Genomic DNA, 18,299 nt, shown 5'->3' with positions numbered 1-18,299 from the left:
ATTAAGGTCTTGCGTGGCCAAGATCACGCAGTACCATAGACTATACAATACCAAGATGTTGCATGGGGCACCAAAAAGATATTCTATGGCGGGGTTTGGTCGTGACGCCCTATGCTTCATCACTTACCGCCAGCTCGTCAGCGTAACTGAGTCGGTCCCAGCATCCTACAATGTGGGATCTTTCGATCTTGGCGCCTCGCCAAGGACTTGTGTATTTGTTGTGAGATTACGAGACGGAATCAGCTACATATTAGGATGGCAAATGGTCGTACATTGACTACTCCTAAGCAATTAATTTATAACTGGATGATTTTCGTACCTTTGGTTCAGTAGTATGTGAAATATTAAACCGATCTTGACTCTTGTTGGATAAATTAATTATTTTTGTAGGAATCTTCAGCTTGAACGTTCCCTTGGCATCTAAACTATACATTTTTGGATGAGTGCCTCATGTCTAGTCAGAAAACTTGGAGTGTAACTCGCTTTTTCCCTAGAACACACCGCCTGTACCGTTATGAACAGTCGCCTAGGCCATTGCAATGCCAGGCACGCATTTCGCACGACACGACGCAGCGATCGAGAGAGAGAGAGGGAGAGAGCAACGGTGAGAGCGCAAAGCTCACTCAACGTATGAAAGCTTCACCAGCTCCAACTGCAAAAGAAACGTAACCGAAATTAACGGCCACGCCAAGACCGACCCCAACGGAGGCTTAAAGTCGACGGCTCAGTCCACCAAGAGACGCGGCGCGATTTGGTTTATTTTAACAACAGAAGAAAAAGAGAAGTCTAGTGAAGAAAAAAAAAACGCCGGATCTGCGACTCAAACCTGTTTTGGCCTATCGAACACACAAAACAATACAATAGCAGCGCAAACGCATGCAAGTGACGAAACGACCTTAAGACAAACCCAGGAAAAACCTAAACCAAATAACTTGGCTTTAAAGAAATTGATTTGAAATTTTTGGCAAAACCTTGCATAAATGCAAAAAATGCAAAATGCTGCTGCTGCTGCCTGTGCGAGGAGTCTGTAGAGAGTGAAACAGCGAAAGCGGAGAGAGATTGGTAAAAGCGAGACGGCGCGACAGCAGTACGTGGCGCAGGAAGTGGGAGTACGAGTGGGAGAGAGAGAGGTCCGCTTCGCAGCAAAAATGACATTGAGACACCAAGGCGGCAGCGACGGTGGCGTTCTTTGTCATCGCTGCACCAGCAGCACTCAGCCACAGCGACTGCGACGCCGACTGCAGAAGCAACAGCTGGTTTTTGTGGCGCTTTTCCTGCTATTCTTTGCTGCAGTCGTCCCACACAGTGCCCGTAAGTAGGGGTAGGGGGGCAGCTCAATTAATTGCAATAGCACGCTAAAAAAAAAAGAAAGAGAAATTTCTACAAGCGTTACGCTTGAGGCTGGCAAAAACAAATTCACTTTCGTGTAAAACTAGAGAAACTGGTCTACCGTCTGTCTGGGTCTGCCTCTGGCCGCGAGAGGGCGCTGTGCCGCCGCCCCAGTGGCAGTAAATCAAAAGCCATTAGTCAGTCGAGGAAAAGACCCGGAAACGAGTTTGTGACCAAAGTCTTTCGTCGAAACCACTGAGGCCGGCTCTTAGCTAACATTCTTATCCCATCCACAGGGGCCCAAGTCGAGGACGAGGAAGAAGATGGACCCTATCGGGGAAAATACTTGGGCAAACTCAACTCGTATCACCATCAGGTGTCCGGCGATGTGTACGCCGTGAATGAGTACACCTTCCTGATAGTGGGCTTTAATTACGATGGCAACGGAGCGGATACGTTCTTCTGGTCGGGGGCCAGCAATCGGCCGGGGCCACAGGGCTTCATAGTGCCCGACGAGTACGGCAAGTAAGTGGGATCGATTCATCTTTCTCTCTAGTTTCTAATATGCTATGGTATACTCTTGTAGAACCAACATCCTGGATCGCTATCACAACAAGGACTTTACCCTCAGTTTGCCCGATCGCAAGAAGATTACGGAAATCAAATGGCTGGCCGTCTATGACCTGAACAACCAGAACAACTTCGGTGATGTCTATATACCCGAGGAGTTTGAGCCGCCGCGGCCTCAGCTGGGTGGCACCTTCTCGAAGCGCAGCCACAATGTCAGCAGCAGCAGCATCGAGATCCTCGACTCCAAGACCATACGCATCAATGACTTCACGTACGATGGCCGCGGCAAGCGGACCTTCTTCTGGACGGGAGTGGGAGCGCAGCCATCGAGCAGAGGCAGCAAAATGCCCGACGAACGGGGATAGTGAGTGCTACACAATTGTTGTTCTGCTCATCCTTAATCATCCCGTCTCATTCTTTGCTTCAGTCTCGATCCCATTCGGAGGTACAACAAGGAAAACATTGAGCTGGAGCTGCCGGGCGATAAGACCATCTTCGACATCGATTGGATCAGCATCTACGACGTGGCCGACAATGAGAACTATGGCCATGTGCTCATCAACGATGGTCTGAATGTGCCGCCCTCTCTGGTGAAGGTCACGCCCTTTGAGTTCTCGCTACCCAACTGCCGGCAGCTGCACAAGGACCTGCAAGTGTCCTGGGAGGTGTTTGGGCCACAAATCACATTCCAGCTATCCGGACAGGTGGCAGCCAATGATTATATGTCCTTTGGCATATCGGGATCGGATGTGTCCAGCCAAATGATCGGCTCCGATGTTGTGGTGGCCTACATCGATGAGATCAGGGGCTATACCGTTGACTATAACATCACCTCGCTGGCGCCCTGCGTCCAGGTGCTCGGCCAGAACAAGGGCGTGTGCCGTGACGATGTGGTGGGCGGCCTGGACAGCTTCCAGTTGAACACATACAGCCGGAAGGAAGGCATCAATACCATCAGCTTCAGACGCATCCTCAAGTCATGTGAGTGGGGCCACTGTCAAGGATACATTAATCTCTAATTTAACTTTTGATATCTCCTCTCTGCAGCCGATGATGGCGACAAGGAGATATTTTTGGATCGCAGTAACTACGTCGTGTGGGCCTTCGGCCAGTTGGACTCGAACAACGAGCCCGCGTTTCACACACATTATCCCAAGAGCGATATAGTGATCGACTTTAACACCACGGAGCCGGTGAACGATTGCTTCGCCTTCACCAAACGCACAGACGCACCTGTCCAGCTGTGGGAGCGCACAAGGATCACAGATGCGTAAGTCAGATGCTCTGCCATGAAAAGATCTGCTCTCCTGCATGATTCGTCTCCTTTGTAGCACTGTGCGGACTTTCAATGCTTATCTGGGTCCCTCGGGTGGTCTGCGTGGCTATCAGGGGCTTACCGGTCACGTGTCCAGCGGACTGGCCTGGTACATCAACGGCTACATGATACCCGAGCTCTTTTTGAAGCGTGGCCTCACCTACACGTTCAAGGTGCGCGGCGGCAACAATCCCCACTCGCCGGAGCACTATCACCCGCTGGTGATAACCGATGACCCCCAGGGCGGCTTTGATCGGCTGTCGGATGCCAAACAGAGCGAGATCCGAGTCCTGGCCGGTGTGGAGTTCACCCGTCGTGGACGGCCCAAGCCCACGGCAGCGGGTCCCCTCTGCCTGTCGCGCTATCCACCCAACTACGATCGCCGCCTGGACGACAACTTTTCCACATTCAAAAAGTTCAATCGATCCCTGCTGACCGAGTGCGTGGACGAGCCGCCGGCCCTACTGGAGATTACCCCGAACATCACCTGGCCCGATACGGTCTACTACAATTCCTTCACGCACGGCAACATGGGCTGGAAGATCCACATCGTGGACAGCTACACCAATCTGCGGCACAGCGGCCAGTCCAGGCTCACCGTCTGGTCATGGCCCTTCGCCTGTGTCCTGCTGCCTCTGCTCGTGCTGCTGGCCCATCCAGCGAAATGTTGACTGTCTTCTCACGTAGTTTAGGCCACTAAAGTGCATATTTAATGAGTTATTCTTAAGTTAAACCGTCACAATGTAGGAAACGAGAGGAGTGGAGTGTGGAGTGAAGTGAAGTGAAGTGGGTGTGTATGTACGCCCATGTTGTGTATGTTATTATTTAAATCGTAAATAAATACAAAACTGTGTTTTATTTTAGAAGAATTAAAATCTATTTTTATTTTTCTGACGCAACAAACTGCTTTATTAATTTTTAGAAGGAAATACAAGACAGACATTCGTTAGAGATACTTGGGAAATCTCAATATGGACTGAAAATACTTAAGCAATATATGAAACATTGGTAAATGCAGCCCTGCGGGCAATTGAAAAATTTGTTATACAATTTTTTTGGTAAAAAAGAAAAAAAAGATCAAAACTACTACTTTTTTCCTTTTTAAATAAATAAAAATACAACAAAGTTTTGAATGAAATTTTTGTGTGGACGTTGACATGCAATGACTGCATCTTTCAAGAGGCGATGCAGTTACTGCACCGTCAAGTGGCCCGTGTGACACCAGCAGAAGGCTGTTACGCGCGGATCCCAGGCAAAACGCAGCCCTCCTCCCGCCCAACCGACCGAGGGGCGCTGCCGCATGACGCGCGGTGCGTAGCCGAACCAAACGCGAACATGCAAGAAAGATAGCTATTAGACTAACATTCGAGGAAAATTAGTACTAAACTTACTAAGAAACTAAGCATGCAATCAAAGTACAAATACCACTACAGTTACTAATTAATAGAAAGGTGTGTAAGGATTAATAATTTAATAAGAGGAAGAGAATTAGTGGTGGATATAATATGGTAGAGGGAATTATAATCCGAGCATAAGACCCTAAACGGTTCATGCAAGGAATAATTCGATCTACAAAGTGGAAGGAACAACGGTATAAAATTTCTAGTCAGTCTAATAGGAATCGTGAAGTTTATGCGGCTCAACAGATCAGGGCTGTCTATGTCACCCCTGATCAAGTTGTGCATAAATATCACACCAAGCATTTTTCTACGGTTAACTAAGGATGGGAGGTTTACTAATAGTAGTCTACTAGAGTAAGATGGGAGTCTTACACCCGCATCCCAGTTAAGGCCCCGCAGAGCAAAGAGTAAAAAGTTTTTCTGTACTGATTCTATACGGTCCTGGTGTACTTTGTACTGAGGGCACCATACACAGGAGCCGTATTCTAAGATCGGACGAACAAGCGAGGTATAGAGAGTCTTTGTTATATAGGGGTCGTCAAATTCCTTTGACCACCTCTTTATAAACCCAAGCACGCTCATGGCCTTATTTACCATGGTAGAAATGTGTTCGGAAAACTTTAACTTGGGGTCTAACATAACACCCAGATCATCCACCAGGGTAATTCTCTCAAGAGAACCACCAAATAGGGTGTAAGGAGCCAACAAAGGGCTAGAACGATGAAATGTCATAACTTTGCATTTCGAGGCATTAAGGTGTAACAAGTTTGCACAACACCATGACTGAAAGTTATTGAGATCGGATTGCAAGCGAGAATGAAATGAAATGTCCTTGTACTGGACACAGAGTTTAACATCATCCGCATACATAAGTACTCGAGAGTATGTTAATACTGAAGGTAAGTCATTAATAAAGAGTGTGAAGAGTAAGGGGCCTAGATGGCTGCCTTGTGGTACTCCCGAAGAAACCTTTACTGGGAAAGAGAGGGAGTTTTTGAAGAGGACTCTTTGAGACCTAGAACAAAGATAGCTAGAAATCCATCTCAGGAGGTTGGGCGGAAACCCTAAAAGGTCAAGTTTATGCGCTAAAAGGGAATGGTTTACAGAGTCGAATGCTTTACTAAAGTCGGTGTAAATAACATCCGTCTGTAAGTTACCTTGAAAGCCTTTAATAATGAAAGAGGTAAACTCTAACAAGTTCGTGGTGGTTGATCGCCGCCTTATAAATCCATGCTGAGTTGGAGATATAAGTGACTTGCAGAGATGTTGCAAGTGCGGAGTTAAAACCCTCTCAAACATTTTAGGAATAGCGGATAACTTTGCTATACCTCTATAATTTTTTGCATCAGACTTGCTACCTTTTTTATGGAGAGGAATTATAAACGATTCCTTCCAGATCGGGGGGAAGCAAGAAGAATCAATGGATAGGGTGAATAGTTTAAGCAAAGGTCCACACAGAGCCTCGGCGCAGTACCTGAGTACACAACCTGGAACCCCGTCTGGACCCGGTGAAAACACCGGCTTAACTAGTCGAAGATCATGAAGTAGGGAACATTCATTTAACAAGGGACTGAAAATGCCGTTCGACCTCGGTAAACCGTATGGGTACGGATGACCAGAGTAGCTTTCCTCAGAATAGGTGGTTTGGAAGAATTGGGCAAAAAGATCGGCAATTGCCTGATCATTATTTGCCGACGTATTACAAAATGATAGCGAGGATGGGTGTGCGGACGTTCTACGCTTACTGTTTACGAAGCTGTAAAACTGTTTAGGGTCCTGAGAAAAACGTATCCTGCATCGAGATAGGTAGTTCTTATAGCATTGAGCATTAAGAACTGAAAAGTTTGACCGAGCTAATACATAGCGAGAGTGAGAAGTAGGAGAACCCACTTCTTGAAATTTTTTATAAAGTCTTGATTTTAAGTTTTTTAGACTGGATAACTCTTTGGTAAACCAAGGGGGTTTTCCAGATCTAGTCGGACAAGAAAGCGGGACACAAGAATCGAAAAATGTGCCAAGAGCATTGTAAAAAATGTTTGTGCCTTTTATGATATCAGTGCACAAGTACAAAGCGGACCAATCAAAATCCCTAATGAGGTTATTAAGCTTCGCAAACTCGGCTTTACGAAAGCAGCGGACACGTTCGGGCAGCCTACTCGACCGATCCAATACAGTTGGTCCTATATCTAGCGACACCTCGAAAGTAGGGTGGTAGGCATCTTCAGGTATAGTGAGCGGAAGGGCTCGGGTTAACAACACTATGGTCGGATCCGATACAAAGCACAGATCAAGCAATCGACCCAAGGAATTATTCACATGGTTGACTTGAGACAGGGATAGGTCAAGCAAGCCGTCAACAAAGTCATGTCGTGACATGGGCACTAGGATACTAGACTCGTTTACCGAAGACCAAACAGTTCCTGGCAAGTTGAAGTCACCAAGAACTATCATACGATCTTTATCAGATAGCGAGGAAGAAACAGCGGTTAAAGCGGACAAGTGCTGCTCATAAATTGAAATATCCGAAGAAGGTGGGATATACGAGCAAGTAATGAATATAGCGAAAGCGGGAAGAATCAGTCTTACACACAGGAATTCCAGTTCCTGTTGAACTTGGACTGTGAAGTGTTCCGACGTGAAGTAAGAGTCCACTGCAATTAGAACCCCCCCTGCCCGTCGAGACGAACGGTCCTTTCTAAAAGTTGTGTACCGACCTGCCAAAACCTCGGAACTAAGAATGTCCGGCTTTAACCAGGTTTCAGTAAACACAATAACGTGGGAAGCAAATGCAACACTATCCCGGAAAAGAATGCTGAGCTTACTACTTAAAAAATATATCTTTAGCTTATATTGGGCCGTTTTTTCAGAAATTATATTTTTTAGTTAAATATTAAAAAGAAACTTTATAAAATATCACAAAATAGCCAAAAAATGAAAGTTTAGTGATTCAAAATCAATTAAATGATGTGTCAATTGTTTAAATTAGTAAAGTTTCCATACATTTAGAAAATAATATCGTAACAAAAATATTTTTATTGACTAGTCTGGGTGTACTTCGAAATGAATTCATATTTGCTTGTAAGTATTTCTTATAAAGGCCTAGTAGCAATTTTTAATTTTTTCTTCCAATCTGCGGCGAGAGAAATCGTATTTGCATCTTTACCACTCATTAAATCATATAGATCATACGTACGAAAATTAATAATTATTAAAACAGACAAAACGTTAACCAAACTAACTGTTTCTGTTGGAATTAATGCGTCATTGAGTCGGGATCGTGAGCGTTGAAACCCAAAGACAACTTCAGATAAATGTGAATCGTGGGGATATCCCTTTGCAGGCCTTTAAGTATCCAAAAAATAAGATCCGTTTATGGTTTATTGACAGTAAACTGTAAACTATTCAATTTATTGATTAGAATTGCATTTTACTCGAAAGTTCAGTAGATGATTATTCGATATTATTACTATTTCAATATGCGTGCAAACCAAACTCAACCTCAACCCCAGCGAGACCCGATCCGACCCGACGAAAGTCTCACAGAAATTGTTTATAAAAATACAGTGTGTTAATCAAACAAAATACACGATATACAATAATAAATAGGTCTAGAATAGGTGAAGGACGAAGGGATGGCGAGAAATATCATAGACGAGGTCTAAAGCCGGCCAAGAGTTGAGTGGGTTTGGTGGCCATCTTATAACTAATTAAATATTTAATATATTGATTTCGATTTTAGTGGGTCAACAAGTGTTCAATTAGTTATTCTAGTTGTATATATATAGTACTATATAGGTTGTCTCAGCTCAGCCATATGTCTATGTAGATACTCGTAATATGTAAACTTTATTGGCGTTATTAGAGCTAGGACCTAATCAAACAGCAGCACAGAACTAGACTGTTAAGTATTGTTTCATTATATCTCTATCTCTTTGTCGCTTAACAATCCTCGCAACCAGTTCTTGTAAGTTCTCTAAAATATTAACGGATTGGATCAGATCAGATACAATCTCTATGTAGTATAGTATATATATATATATCACTTTTATCGTTTAAACACTGCTTAATCGTTTTACATTTTATGTGATTGGTGTAGTTGTTTTTCGAATTTAGAGGAGTTTCGTTTAAATCTACATTAAGCCGATTTAACAGTAGATATATGCATGTAAATATCTTTAATATCTGTATTTAATATAGAGCGAGACAAAGATTACGGATACACTTGGTGAAATTTGGACAGTCCGAAGTTTGTAAGCCAAAGTGAAACTATAACAATTTTGACTGAAAGCTAGAAAGATCCGAAACGATCCGATCAGATCCTATGGTTCGTGATTGCGCACAAACTGTTCCAGCTGTCGGTGTAACTGACCCTGATAGGGTACCATATTCTTACTGATGGCCGTCGCCGCCAGGCACTGCAGGGTCACGAAGTTGAGCAGCGGAATGGTGCTGGTGGGATTGGAGGCAATTAAGTCGTAAGGCCGCTTGTCGGCACGGTTCGGCTGATCGATGTCCGCTCCGTACTTCAGCAACAAGCTGACAATCTGTGGGGGGAAACGTTAAACAGTTTATAATTAAGAATTAACAATTCTCATTGCTCACATCATTGTTGAAGTTGTAAGGCTGGCAAGCCACATGCAGGGGGGTAGATTTGGCTTCGTTCTTGATGTTGACATCAACGCCGCACTCGATGAGCAGTTTTATAACATCAGCATTGGGAAACACAGTCTTCTGAAAGGGTGAAAGTATGGCATTAATGAGGATTGCTCAATGGCTGAAGGCACTTTCATGTCACATACATCGGCAAAATTATCGTCGGTTATATAGCCGCTTTTGATCACATTCAACCGCGAGGAGCACAGGTGGAGCAGGGTGTCCGAGGTGCTGGCACTCCTCAAATTGCCAACGACAACCGTTTCGTGAACGACCTGATATATCAGCTTTTTCTGAGGCTCTGTTGGGACGGTATTGAACAGCAAGTAGAGGAGATGGGCCAGACAGCGCATTACGCGGTCGTAGTTCTCCTGCTGCCGGCGAAATACTGGTCGTTGCTTCAGCAAGGCCTTCACAAGGACAGCGCTCTCAGCGAGGGTGCGGAACACACCCAGGACATCTTCGAATCGCGGAAGAATCTTTTCATCCTGTACAAAACGTGCTCCGGCTTCGGTGCGTATGTGGCTCACGTTTTGCACGTGCAGGTCGAGCAGAAGGCGCACCAGCGCCTGTGCAGCAAAACAGGTCTCAAAATGCAGAATTGACCAGTTGGAGACACGCACCTCGAGCAGAAAGCGCCAGAGATCAACGCAGCGCTGGAACTGCAAGGAGTCCGCATACGAGGCACCCCTGAAGGTCAATCGGAACAGCATATCCTTGTGGGTCAGGCCAAGGATGCGTTCGCAGATCAACAGACTCTGAATGCGCATGGCATCCATGTCGGTTTCAATGTTGTCCAGCTCCTCAAGTGTCGTAAACTCTACCGAATTGTTGTACGCACTGCGCAACATAACGGCGGGCTTCTTCTCAATGTACGGCGTGCAGGCGGCCCGTATATGGTGGGCCATTCGCCAGTGCAGTATGCACACACGCGACTCGTTGTGCTCGTCGAGAAAAGTCGAGCCCATCAGTTCGTGCGCCTCTGCCAGCCGCAGAGCAGGATAGTTCAATTCCTTTTTGAGATAGTCGAATATATGATGAGCTCCCTTGAGGCAGGCGGTGCGCAAGGCGTCGTCCCCATAGCGACTGGTCGCAAAAGGATCGGCTCCCTGCTCTATCAACATTCTGGTGGTATCCAGTCGATGCTCCTGAATGGCATAGTGCAACGCCGTCTTGTCCTGTATGTCCCTCGCATTGATATCGGCTCCCTTGCGCACCAAATACAAACAGAGATCGACCGATTGCACGGAGTTGATGAGACAGGTGCCACCATTCACATTTGGGCGCTTGATGTCAGCCCCATTCTCCACGAGAAACTTGACTGTAAGCAACAATTACGTGTGAGTTAATATGATGGTGGGTTGTCTTCAATTGTCGTAATATAAATGTATTGTGTTAAGAATGGTGGGAGCTGAGCAGCTGCCAGGCCGAACGATTAAGAAATCCTCACCTATATCCGTGTGAGTCATGTAGCATGCACTACGCACAGGCGTGGAGCCCGAGTCGGAGGCGGCGTTTATATCGGAGCCGATGCGCACCAGATACTTGACCATGGACAGTCTGTTTGACACGACGGCCGCCCACAACGGCGAGACATAGTGGAAGCTGTTGTCCTCGAGCACCTCGTAGTGGCCGCGCTGCTCTATGTCCGCCTCGCAGATGGTTATCAGATATTCGGCAACGACCACAGCACCTCGCCGGCTGGCAATGAACAGGGGGGCGCATCCATTGCGCTGCCGCCGCACAACCTCGCGACGTGACTCGCGTGGAAGCCTGCGAATGAGAACGGGAACGGATTAGGACGGAAGTTCTGATCAGCACGTGCAGCCATAAATATCTTGGAGGCCGCAATTCGCTTGGCTATGGGCGCTCGTTGATAAGGCGACAGGTTCAACGACGCCAAACAACAATCAAAACATTGATTGTTGAGCATTTCTCAGCCTCTATCGCGAGCGCCAAGCTTCAAGGCATGCGAGAGCCGCCACTACACTCGCAATACATACTTTTCTAGCTCGTGCCGCAGGTGACGGGACAATATGGAGTATTCCAGGCTGCGCTTGCACTCTTCGATGAGCTCGTGGCTCAGTTTAATCAGCTCCACTTTGGGACTTGACTGCTTCCGTTCGTTAGCCATGGACGCGTTTCATCGCCGATGGTATGTTAGTGGTTGCCCCTGGCTGTGCTCGCTTTGTGCGTACGAGCTTGCTTCCTGGATTGTCCTTGAGCCTTCTGCAGCGCGACGCGACACTGACCTACTAACTTCGGTTCAGAACTGGGCGAGCGCAGGCGAGGTGGGGCGTGGCGGGCCGTTGGCGTCAACTAGGTTGCGTTCCCGTCTACCCAAGGCCGTGACTGCGGTAGATTTTCGCCTGACTGGCCCCTGACTGACTGATACTTTCTTTTTTTCTAATCAATTTTGAGCACCTTCCGCGAATGTAGAACGGCAGCACTTTTAGCACGGGAAAAGGGAAAAACACCGATTGCACTGGGAATGGTATTAACTTAACAACAAATAACTGGGCTTCTTAGTGTATGTTTCTGTTTAAAACTAAATATTGTATTGTTTTTTCGTTTCGTGTGTGCCAACTCCAAGCAGAAAATAACTGAAACAGCTGTTCTAGCATAGCAGCATAACAGCAATATAGGCTGTTCTGTTACCAGCCAGTGACAGCCAGTTTCAAAACAAAACGACGATAAATTCCGTTTCGCGAATAAGCAGAATATATGATCTAGCGACTGGAAGCAACTGAAAAATTGTGTTGATTTTGTCAGATTTCAAAAAGGTGTTGTGTCGCTGATGTTTTTGAAAAAATATATTTTCGGTAGCTGAAAAAATTAGCACTTACAAAGATATGTGATCAACAAAAAATATATATATCGATATATTGATATCGATATAAAGTTGACATCCCTAAGTACAGCAAAACAAACGACGCGCTTCGCTTGTCTGTCAAGAAATATTTTTTGTTGTTTGTGTGATAAACGTGAAACAAGAGGGCTAATGGATGCTACAGAGGCAACTGATGCTACGGGGGCAGTGGTTGCGGACAAGCTGGAGTCGTTCCGGCAACTATATTTGTTGGAGCAACACCGTGTGGAGAGTTTCAAGGACTGGCCCTTCCCCGAGCAGTCGTCCTGTAGTATATCCAAGGCAAGCGGATTATAAAATGGTTTGTGCTTGGTCCGATAATAATTAGACACATTACAATGCAGATGGCTGAGGCGGGCTTCTATTGGACGGGCACAAAGCGGGAGAATGACACGGCCACATGCTTCGTGTGCAGCAAAACCCTGGATGGCTGGGAGTCGGACGACGATCCCTGGAAGGAGCATCTGAAGCACGCCCCGCAATGCGAATTTGTCAAGCTAGGATGTGCGGAAAAGGATTTGACGGTAAGTGCGCAGCAGCAGCCGCATTTGGAACCACTTTTCATCATTGCACTCCTTTCGTAGGTGACACAATTTCTAGAAATATTGGGCCGTGTGGTCAAGAGCAGCATAGAGAAAAATTGTAAAGCCTTCAAGCAGGGCTTTATTAGGGATAACGAAAACAGTCTGGATGAGTTTACGCATAAAAAAAAATAACGCTTGGATTAACTGCGCGTATATTTAACTTTAACATTTTTATGTTGTAACTATAGAAATCACTTAATAAATCAGGTTGGCAGCCCCGAAGCACAAATCATCTGTTCCCCCCCTTGGTTTGTCATTCGGTTTGTTTTGTTATCAGCTCGCGCTCTCATTGTTTAAATCTCAAAAATCGTTATGCTGAAGCGAAAGCTAGCCCTGCGGACAGCGGAACTGTCTGAGGCGGACCCCAAAAAAGCACCCATGAGTGAAGAGACCACATCTGCTCTGTTTGCCCAGCCCCCGTGGCAGCAGTTCTACAACATTGAAGTTAGCCTCAATGAGTCGCTTGAAACCTTTGCCACGCCCCCGACCATTTCATGCACATACAATCCCGTGGAGTACGCGTCATCCCTGCACTGCGCCTATTTGCGCCGCTTTCTAGATGGACCGAAGCGCGTCATGTTCATAGGCATGAATCCGGGACCCACTGGCATGGCTCAAACGGGAGTACGTTCAGGTCAGCTTGGCTCCGTCAGCAATTAACCCAAAATCCTCTTATAGATTCCCTTTGGCAATGTGCGCACTGTAAGCGAGTTAATGGAGATCTCCGGAGAGGTCGGAAGGCCGCCAGTAATCCATCCTAAGCGACCAGTTGTGGGCTTGCAGTGCAAAACAGAGGAGCGGAGTGGGGTGCGCTTGTGGGAACTATTTCTACGTTTGGCGGGCGGCCGACTAGACACATTTTCGCGACAATGCTTTGTGCATAACTTTTGTCCACTTGCCTTTTTCGATGCTGCCGGAAAAAACATAACACCGACGGAGCTAAAGGGTCCGTACAAGCAGAAAATCCGTGACGTTTGCTTGGATGCCTTGGAGAAGCAGTTGCAGATTGTCAGGCCCCAGGTGGTGGTGGCTGTGGGCGATTATGTGTATCAAACATTGAAGCGCTCGGAATACTGCAAAGCGGTGTCTTTGCTGCGCTTGGCGCATCCAAGTCCGCGTTCTGTAAACAACACAAATTGGCCAGAGAAGGCTCAGGAGTTTCTGGAGCAGCATGGCTTGATACAGTTCATGCGTAATGAGGTATAAACAAAGGCATTTTCAATGCGTGAACTGCAAGAACCCATCGATAAAATTCAAGGACATTCCGCTGGCAATATCGGAAGCCATACAGGCCCAAAAATATTAACAACACGTACAAAATATTCATAATAAAATATACAATAATTTATTTAAAATAATAACAAAACGATAACATCGAAGCTATCAGATCGTGCTCACCTCTAATCAGCTGATCAGCGCCTTTAGTGTTGAAAAGCGCTCGCTATTTTGTCGTCGTCTTTTGTTTTGTTGATTTTTTTTCACCCAATTTCCACGAAGATTTTTCCATGCCAAATGGCCGCTTTTATGGAGGAAGCGTTGATGGAAGCGCGACGAGCCCGTGACGCAGGTGAGGTGCCCGTTGGCTGTGTCTTTGTGCACGAGGACAAAGTCGTCGCACGTGGCGCCAACGAAGTGAACGTATCCCGGAACGCTACCCGTCATGCCGAGTTCATTTGCATCGATGCCATCTTGGCCTACTGTCGGGAGAAGAATCTGCCAGCACGCCAAATGTTCAGCGAGATCATCGTGGTGGTCACCGTGGAGCCGTGCATCATGTGCTCTGCCGCCCTGCACACATTGGGCGTTCAGGAGATTATTTTTGGTTGCGAAAACGATCGTTTCGGCGGGAAGACGGTAGTGAATGTCGGCGCTGTGGTGGGCAAAAAAATCAAAATCACTGGAGGCGTGCGCGCCGACGAGGCCATGGCGCTGCTGAAGGAGTTCTACAAGGGCGACAATCCGGCGGCGCCGACAGTGGCCAAAAAGAAGAATTAACATTACTACACCTTAGAACCTGTCCCTAAAAATTTCACTCGAAGTAATGTTTATTATAAACTTTAAGCATAGTCTAAGACATATGTATATGGCGTTGTGAACATATGCTTAAACATAAATACAATTACAAGGAAGCTACAACATGGACATGTGTGTAGTGATGGCTGTGCCTGTACAACTATAGGAAGACAACTCAAAAAATATTTTTGTATTTAAAAGATTTAACGTGAATGTAAATGCAAAGCCTTGACCAAATCATGGGCGTTACCTACCCCAGAAATTTGTATTGACCTACTGTAGTTTTCCTATTAAAAGGAAAGGAAAACTTTTCAGGAAAAGAGTGGAATTTCATCTAATCGGAAGAAAAAAAAGTCCTTTGAAATGTTAGTCAATTTGTAAAGTTGGCGCCAAACAGCAGGCTATGCTCAGAATTAAAAGAAACTCATACTATCGATAATGCTATCGGAGTTCACTAAAATGTGCGCTTAACAGCACTAAACTAGAAGTTTAACAGAAAATGAGCAAATGTGAAAAAAATTTGAAAAACGGAAGTACCAAAAAACGAAAATGCAATTTTGACTAACAACTCCAAACGTGAAAACAGTATTTATTTATATATTTAATATTATTCAATATCAAGTGCTCTTTGTTGGTTGCGCTGTTGCTGCTGCGCTCCCTGCGTTTCCCCAACTTACGCGACTGTGGATCTAGATTGATGCTGCCGTTGATGTATGCAGCCACATCTATTGCAAACGTGGATGAGACCTTCAATGATAGCTGGGGGTTTCCCTTTGCTAAGAAGAAAGTCTACAAATTCCTGACTGCACATCGGAAATTGTTTGAAAACATATTAGGGCTAGAAAAAAGCGACAAATTTCAGTACTTACAGCTGCTGCGTTAGGTTTTCAACCTGCTGTTTCTCAGTGTTTTTGGCTAACTGATACTGGTCCCTTTCGACCGTGACGCGAGCATTTTCCTCCTCTGACACTTTTGAAAACTCCTCCAAGCGTTTGATTTCCTGCTTCTGGAGCGCCTGTTTTTCATAGGCATGGCTTAGCTGCTCCTCCATCAAGTCTAGCTTGAGGCGCATCTGCAACCAGAAATACATATATAAAAAGCATATTTTAAGGGCTATCCCTCGACAAAGGACCTTATTTATCTGTACGTCCTTGTCGGCAGATTCCAAACAAAGTTTTTGATAAGCTCTTTGGCTGTCAGTTTCCTTCAGACGACAGGTATTGATTTCCTCGGTGTACCGGCATATCATCAAGTCGTCGCGTTTCGCTTGTGCCCTCATCTCGCCCACCAGCTGCTGGGACTCATATAGCTCTGACTTGACATGTTCCAGATCTATAAACGCCTGCTGTACACTCTGAGTGCTCTCCTCTGATTCGTGGTCCTCGTGTTCCTCCTTCCATTCGGCCTCCAGATAAGCCATATGCTCCCTGCTCTCGACGAGCTCGTTCCGTGTCCGGGCCAGCTCAGCACTCGACTCCGCCAATTGATGCTCCAGATTCAAATTACTATTTAAAGATAGATAAGTTAGACACAGTTCATCTGGGATGTGGTCGCTTCACTCACAGAGACATTTTCTTGTTTGATTCAGCCATTATTGATTCAATGGTGTCGTCCTTATGCTTCAGCTGCCTTTCGTAATCGTCTCTTTGTGCCTCGCAGTCCCGGAGCAATTTCTGCAGCTTCTCCAACTTCGGGAGATATTTGTCCTGCTCCGCCTTCAACTTTACCTCGAGGTCCGCCTGGAGCCGATGCATCTGTTCGTTGTGAGTCTTTGTGGTCTCTAAGATCCGAGCCTCCATAAACTCGTTATGTTTCCGTAGCTAAAAGGGAGAGGCCTGAATCCTACAGTTTAAGCGTGTGCTAATCAGTCATACCAGAAGACTCTTTAGGTTGACTAGGAGCTGTTGGGTCGCCTGGAACTCGTAGTTGGCCAACCGGACGCGCTCCAGTTGATCGTAGAGCAACATGAAGCCCGAATCCACGGCAGCCTGGCAATGATCCTTAAGATCTTGCACACACTCTGTGGCTACAAAAGGAAAGACGCTGCAGTTGTTTTGGATGGGAATTTACTCCACAGAAACTCACGCAAATTCAAGATCGGGTCTTTATTTTGGACAACCCACTTGCTGTCTTCTTTGAGCACAAGGGGCATGCACTTGTACGTGCCAATCATCTCGGACTGTAGCGGATCTAATGACCCTAACGATTGTACAAAATCCGATTGATGGGATTCCAGCATCTGGATTCGCATATAGGATTCGCCCTGGACTGCAAGAGAGTCGAAAAAAGGACCCGAGGGAAATGAGATGAGGGGTTAAACCTACGTGTGTCATCTTCCGTGGTTGCGAGGCTCTGGGGCTGCTCAGCAGTGAGGCTTAGGTCTGTCTTAGGCTCGTGTTCAGACCCCTGGTAGGAGTCGGAGTCCATTACTGGAAATGAAGTTGAGTCAGTGCTGCCCTTGAACTTTCCTGGAACCCGACCTATCGAATACCTCCCAAGCGACATTGACCTCCTGGATCGGGATGTAAGTGCCGGTGAGCTCGATTCATCACTCTCGACCTGGAGAATATTCCTTATTAGGTGGCTCAGGCTCCCCGCCCACCCTTCTATCGAAGCAACTCACCCATAAATTATTTACCAATGCGCGAAGGTAGCTAGCCTTCGTATCTGCAATGAATTGAAGATTGTAATTAGTTGGGTTCATAAATGCTAGGTAACTGGTAACTAACGGCGAATGTTAATCGGGATTAGTTGCATATTGAATATTTAAAAAGTATGGCAATAAAAAAACAAAATTAATTTATAACAATAATAATTTTAAGTGTAGTTAGGAATTCAGAAAGTTTGTAAATGCTCAGTTATACTGTTGAACTAACTGCTGTCACAGCTAATGCCGATGTTACTTGTACTAAGATCTGGTTTCAGATTAATTAATGGAAGTTGGAGGATGGATAAAGTGATCAACTCACCATGGAACGATATATATCCAGCCTGTGTATGCGACGTGCATGATGAAATGTTTGTCACTTTTTTATTATAGTAGGTGTACAAAAATAGCCTCTAAATTTTAAAGGTGTCTAAACTACCAAAAATATGCAGGAATCTAACTGATTAGGGAAAAAACATTGTCTTTTAGCTCGGCAAATTTGTTGAAATGTATCAAACGTGTAGCAAATGTGTAGTTACCATGTAAAAAAGGGGACATTTCATTTGAGCTCCTTGTTCAAACCTTATTTAAACACAATCCAGTAAAAGGAGTTTTTAAATTTAGCCAATATTGTAGAACACTGATTGATTAATCGGGTAAAATTTATTTTTTGCTCTGAGTGTTTGTAGTTGGGCAGCAATATTCAACGGAATATCAAAATAGAGGAATATCGTCGCTTATCGCATAAAAGTATCGATAAATACCTATGCATTGCTAAGATACATAAAAATCAAGATTGGAGAAGTGAAAAATCAAAATATCGTCTATTTACTCAGAAAAGTAGTTCCGTTGATGATGTATCCGCAAAAATAACATAATTTCGCAGGTACAATACATATCACCTAAAACTATCAGAACA

The 18,299-nt window shown here is 45.4% G+C and overlaps 6 protein-coding genes across 6 annotated transcripts; 4 read left to right on the top strand and 2 right to left on the bottom strand.

Annotated features, from left to right (window-relative positions):
* The first annotated feature begins 779 nt into the window (after positions 1-779).
* LOC108157475 (protein Skeletor, isoforms B/C) lies at positions 780-4,083 on the top strand. Its single transcript, XM_017289554.2, has 6 exons — positions 780-1,311; positions 1,626-1,854; positions 1,916-2,263; positions 2,327-2,880; positions 2,947-3,169; positions 3,231-4,083. Exons 1-6 carry the CDS (start codon positions 1,149-1,151, stop codon positions 3,883-3,885), a joined length of 2,172 nt encoding a protein of 723 aa, XP_017145043.2. The 5' UTR covers positions 780-1,148; the 3' UTR covers positions 3,886-4,083.
* Positions 4,084-8,772: 4,689 nt separating this feature from the next.
* Positions 8,773-12,021, bottom strand: LOC108156363 (protein fem-1 homolog A). The gene is made up of 5 exons (XM_017287766.2): positions 11,271-12,021; positions 10,718-11,040; positions 9,414-10,588; positions 9,217-9,345; positions 8,773-9,158 (listed from the first exon to the last, which is right to left on the bottom strand). The coding sequence occupies exons 1-5, from the start codon at positions 11,399-11,401 to the stop codon at positions 8,934-8,936; spliced, it is 1,983 nt and encodes a 660-aa protein (XP_017143255.1). The 5' UTR covers positions 11,402-12,021; the 3' UTR covers positions 8,773-8,933.
* A 149-nt stretch (positions 12,022-12,170) lies between these two features.
* On the top strand, positions 12,171-12,952 carry LOC108156367 (baculoviral IAP repeat-containing protein 5). The gene is made up of 3 exons (XM_017287771.2): positions 12,171-12,418; positions 12,481-12,660; positions 12,721-12,952. Exons 1-3 carry the CDS (start codon positions 12,269-12,271, stop codon positions 12,850-12,852), a joined length of 462 nt encoding a protein of 153 aa, XP_017143260.1. The 5' UTR covers positions 12,171-12,268; the 3' UTR covers positions 12,853-12,952.
* A 45-nt stretch (positions 12,953-12,997) lies between these two features.
* Positions 12,998-14,048, top strand: LOC108156365 (single-strand selective monofunctional uracil DNA glycosylase). Its single transcript, XM_017287769.2, has 2 exons — positions 12,998-13,344; positions 13,399-14,048. Exons 1-2 carry the CDS (start codon positions 13,033-13,035, stop codon positions 13,924-13,926), a joined length of 840 nt encoding a protein of 279 aa, XP_017143258.1. The 5' UTR covers positions 12,998-13,032; the 3' UTR covers positions 13,927-14,048.
* Positions 14,049-14,139: 91 nt separating this feature from the next.
* LOC108156366 (tRNA-specific adenosine deaminase 2) lies at positions 14,140-14,907 on the top strand. The gene has a single exon (XM_017287770.2). The coding sequence runs from the start codon at positions 14,233-14,235 to the stop codon at positions 14,713-14,715; it is 483 nt and encodes a 160-aa protein (XP_017143259.1). The 5' UTR covers positions 14,140-14,232; the 3' UTR covers positions 14,716-14,907.
* Positions 14,908-15,297: 390 nt separating this feature from the next.
* LOC108156364 (unconventional myosin-XVIIIa-like) lies at positions 15,298-17,720 on the bottom strand. Its single transcript, XM_033388837.1, has 9 exons — positions 17,703-17,720; positions 17,372-17,400; positions 17,058-17,245; positions 16,819-17,001; positions 16,608-16,759; positions 16,297-16,553; positions 15,866-16,238; positions 15,603-15,805; positions 15,298-15,536 (listed from the first exon to the last, which is right to left on the bottom strand). The coding sequence occupies exons 1-9, from the start codon at positions 17,703-17,705 to the stop codon at positions 15,407-15,409; spliced, it is 1,518 nt and encodes a 505-aa protein (XP_033244728.1). The 5' UTR covers positions 17,706-17,720; the 3' UTR covers positions 15,298-15,406.
* Positions 17,721-18,299: the final 579 nt, after the last annotated feature.

The sequence above is a fragment of the Drosophila miranda genome, chromosome 2 (genome assembly GCF_003369915.1).
Source record: "Drosophila miranda strain MSH22 chromosome 2, D.miranda_PacBio2.1, whole genome shotgun sequence".
Lineage (NCBI taxonomy): Eukaryota > Metazoa > Arthropoda > Insecta > Diptera > Drosophilidae > Drosophila > Drosophila miranda.
The sequence above is the reverse complement of the archived record's forward strand: the minus strand, read 5'-3'. Positions and strand labels throughout refer to the sequence as shown.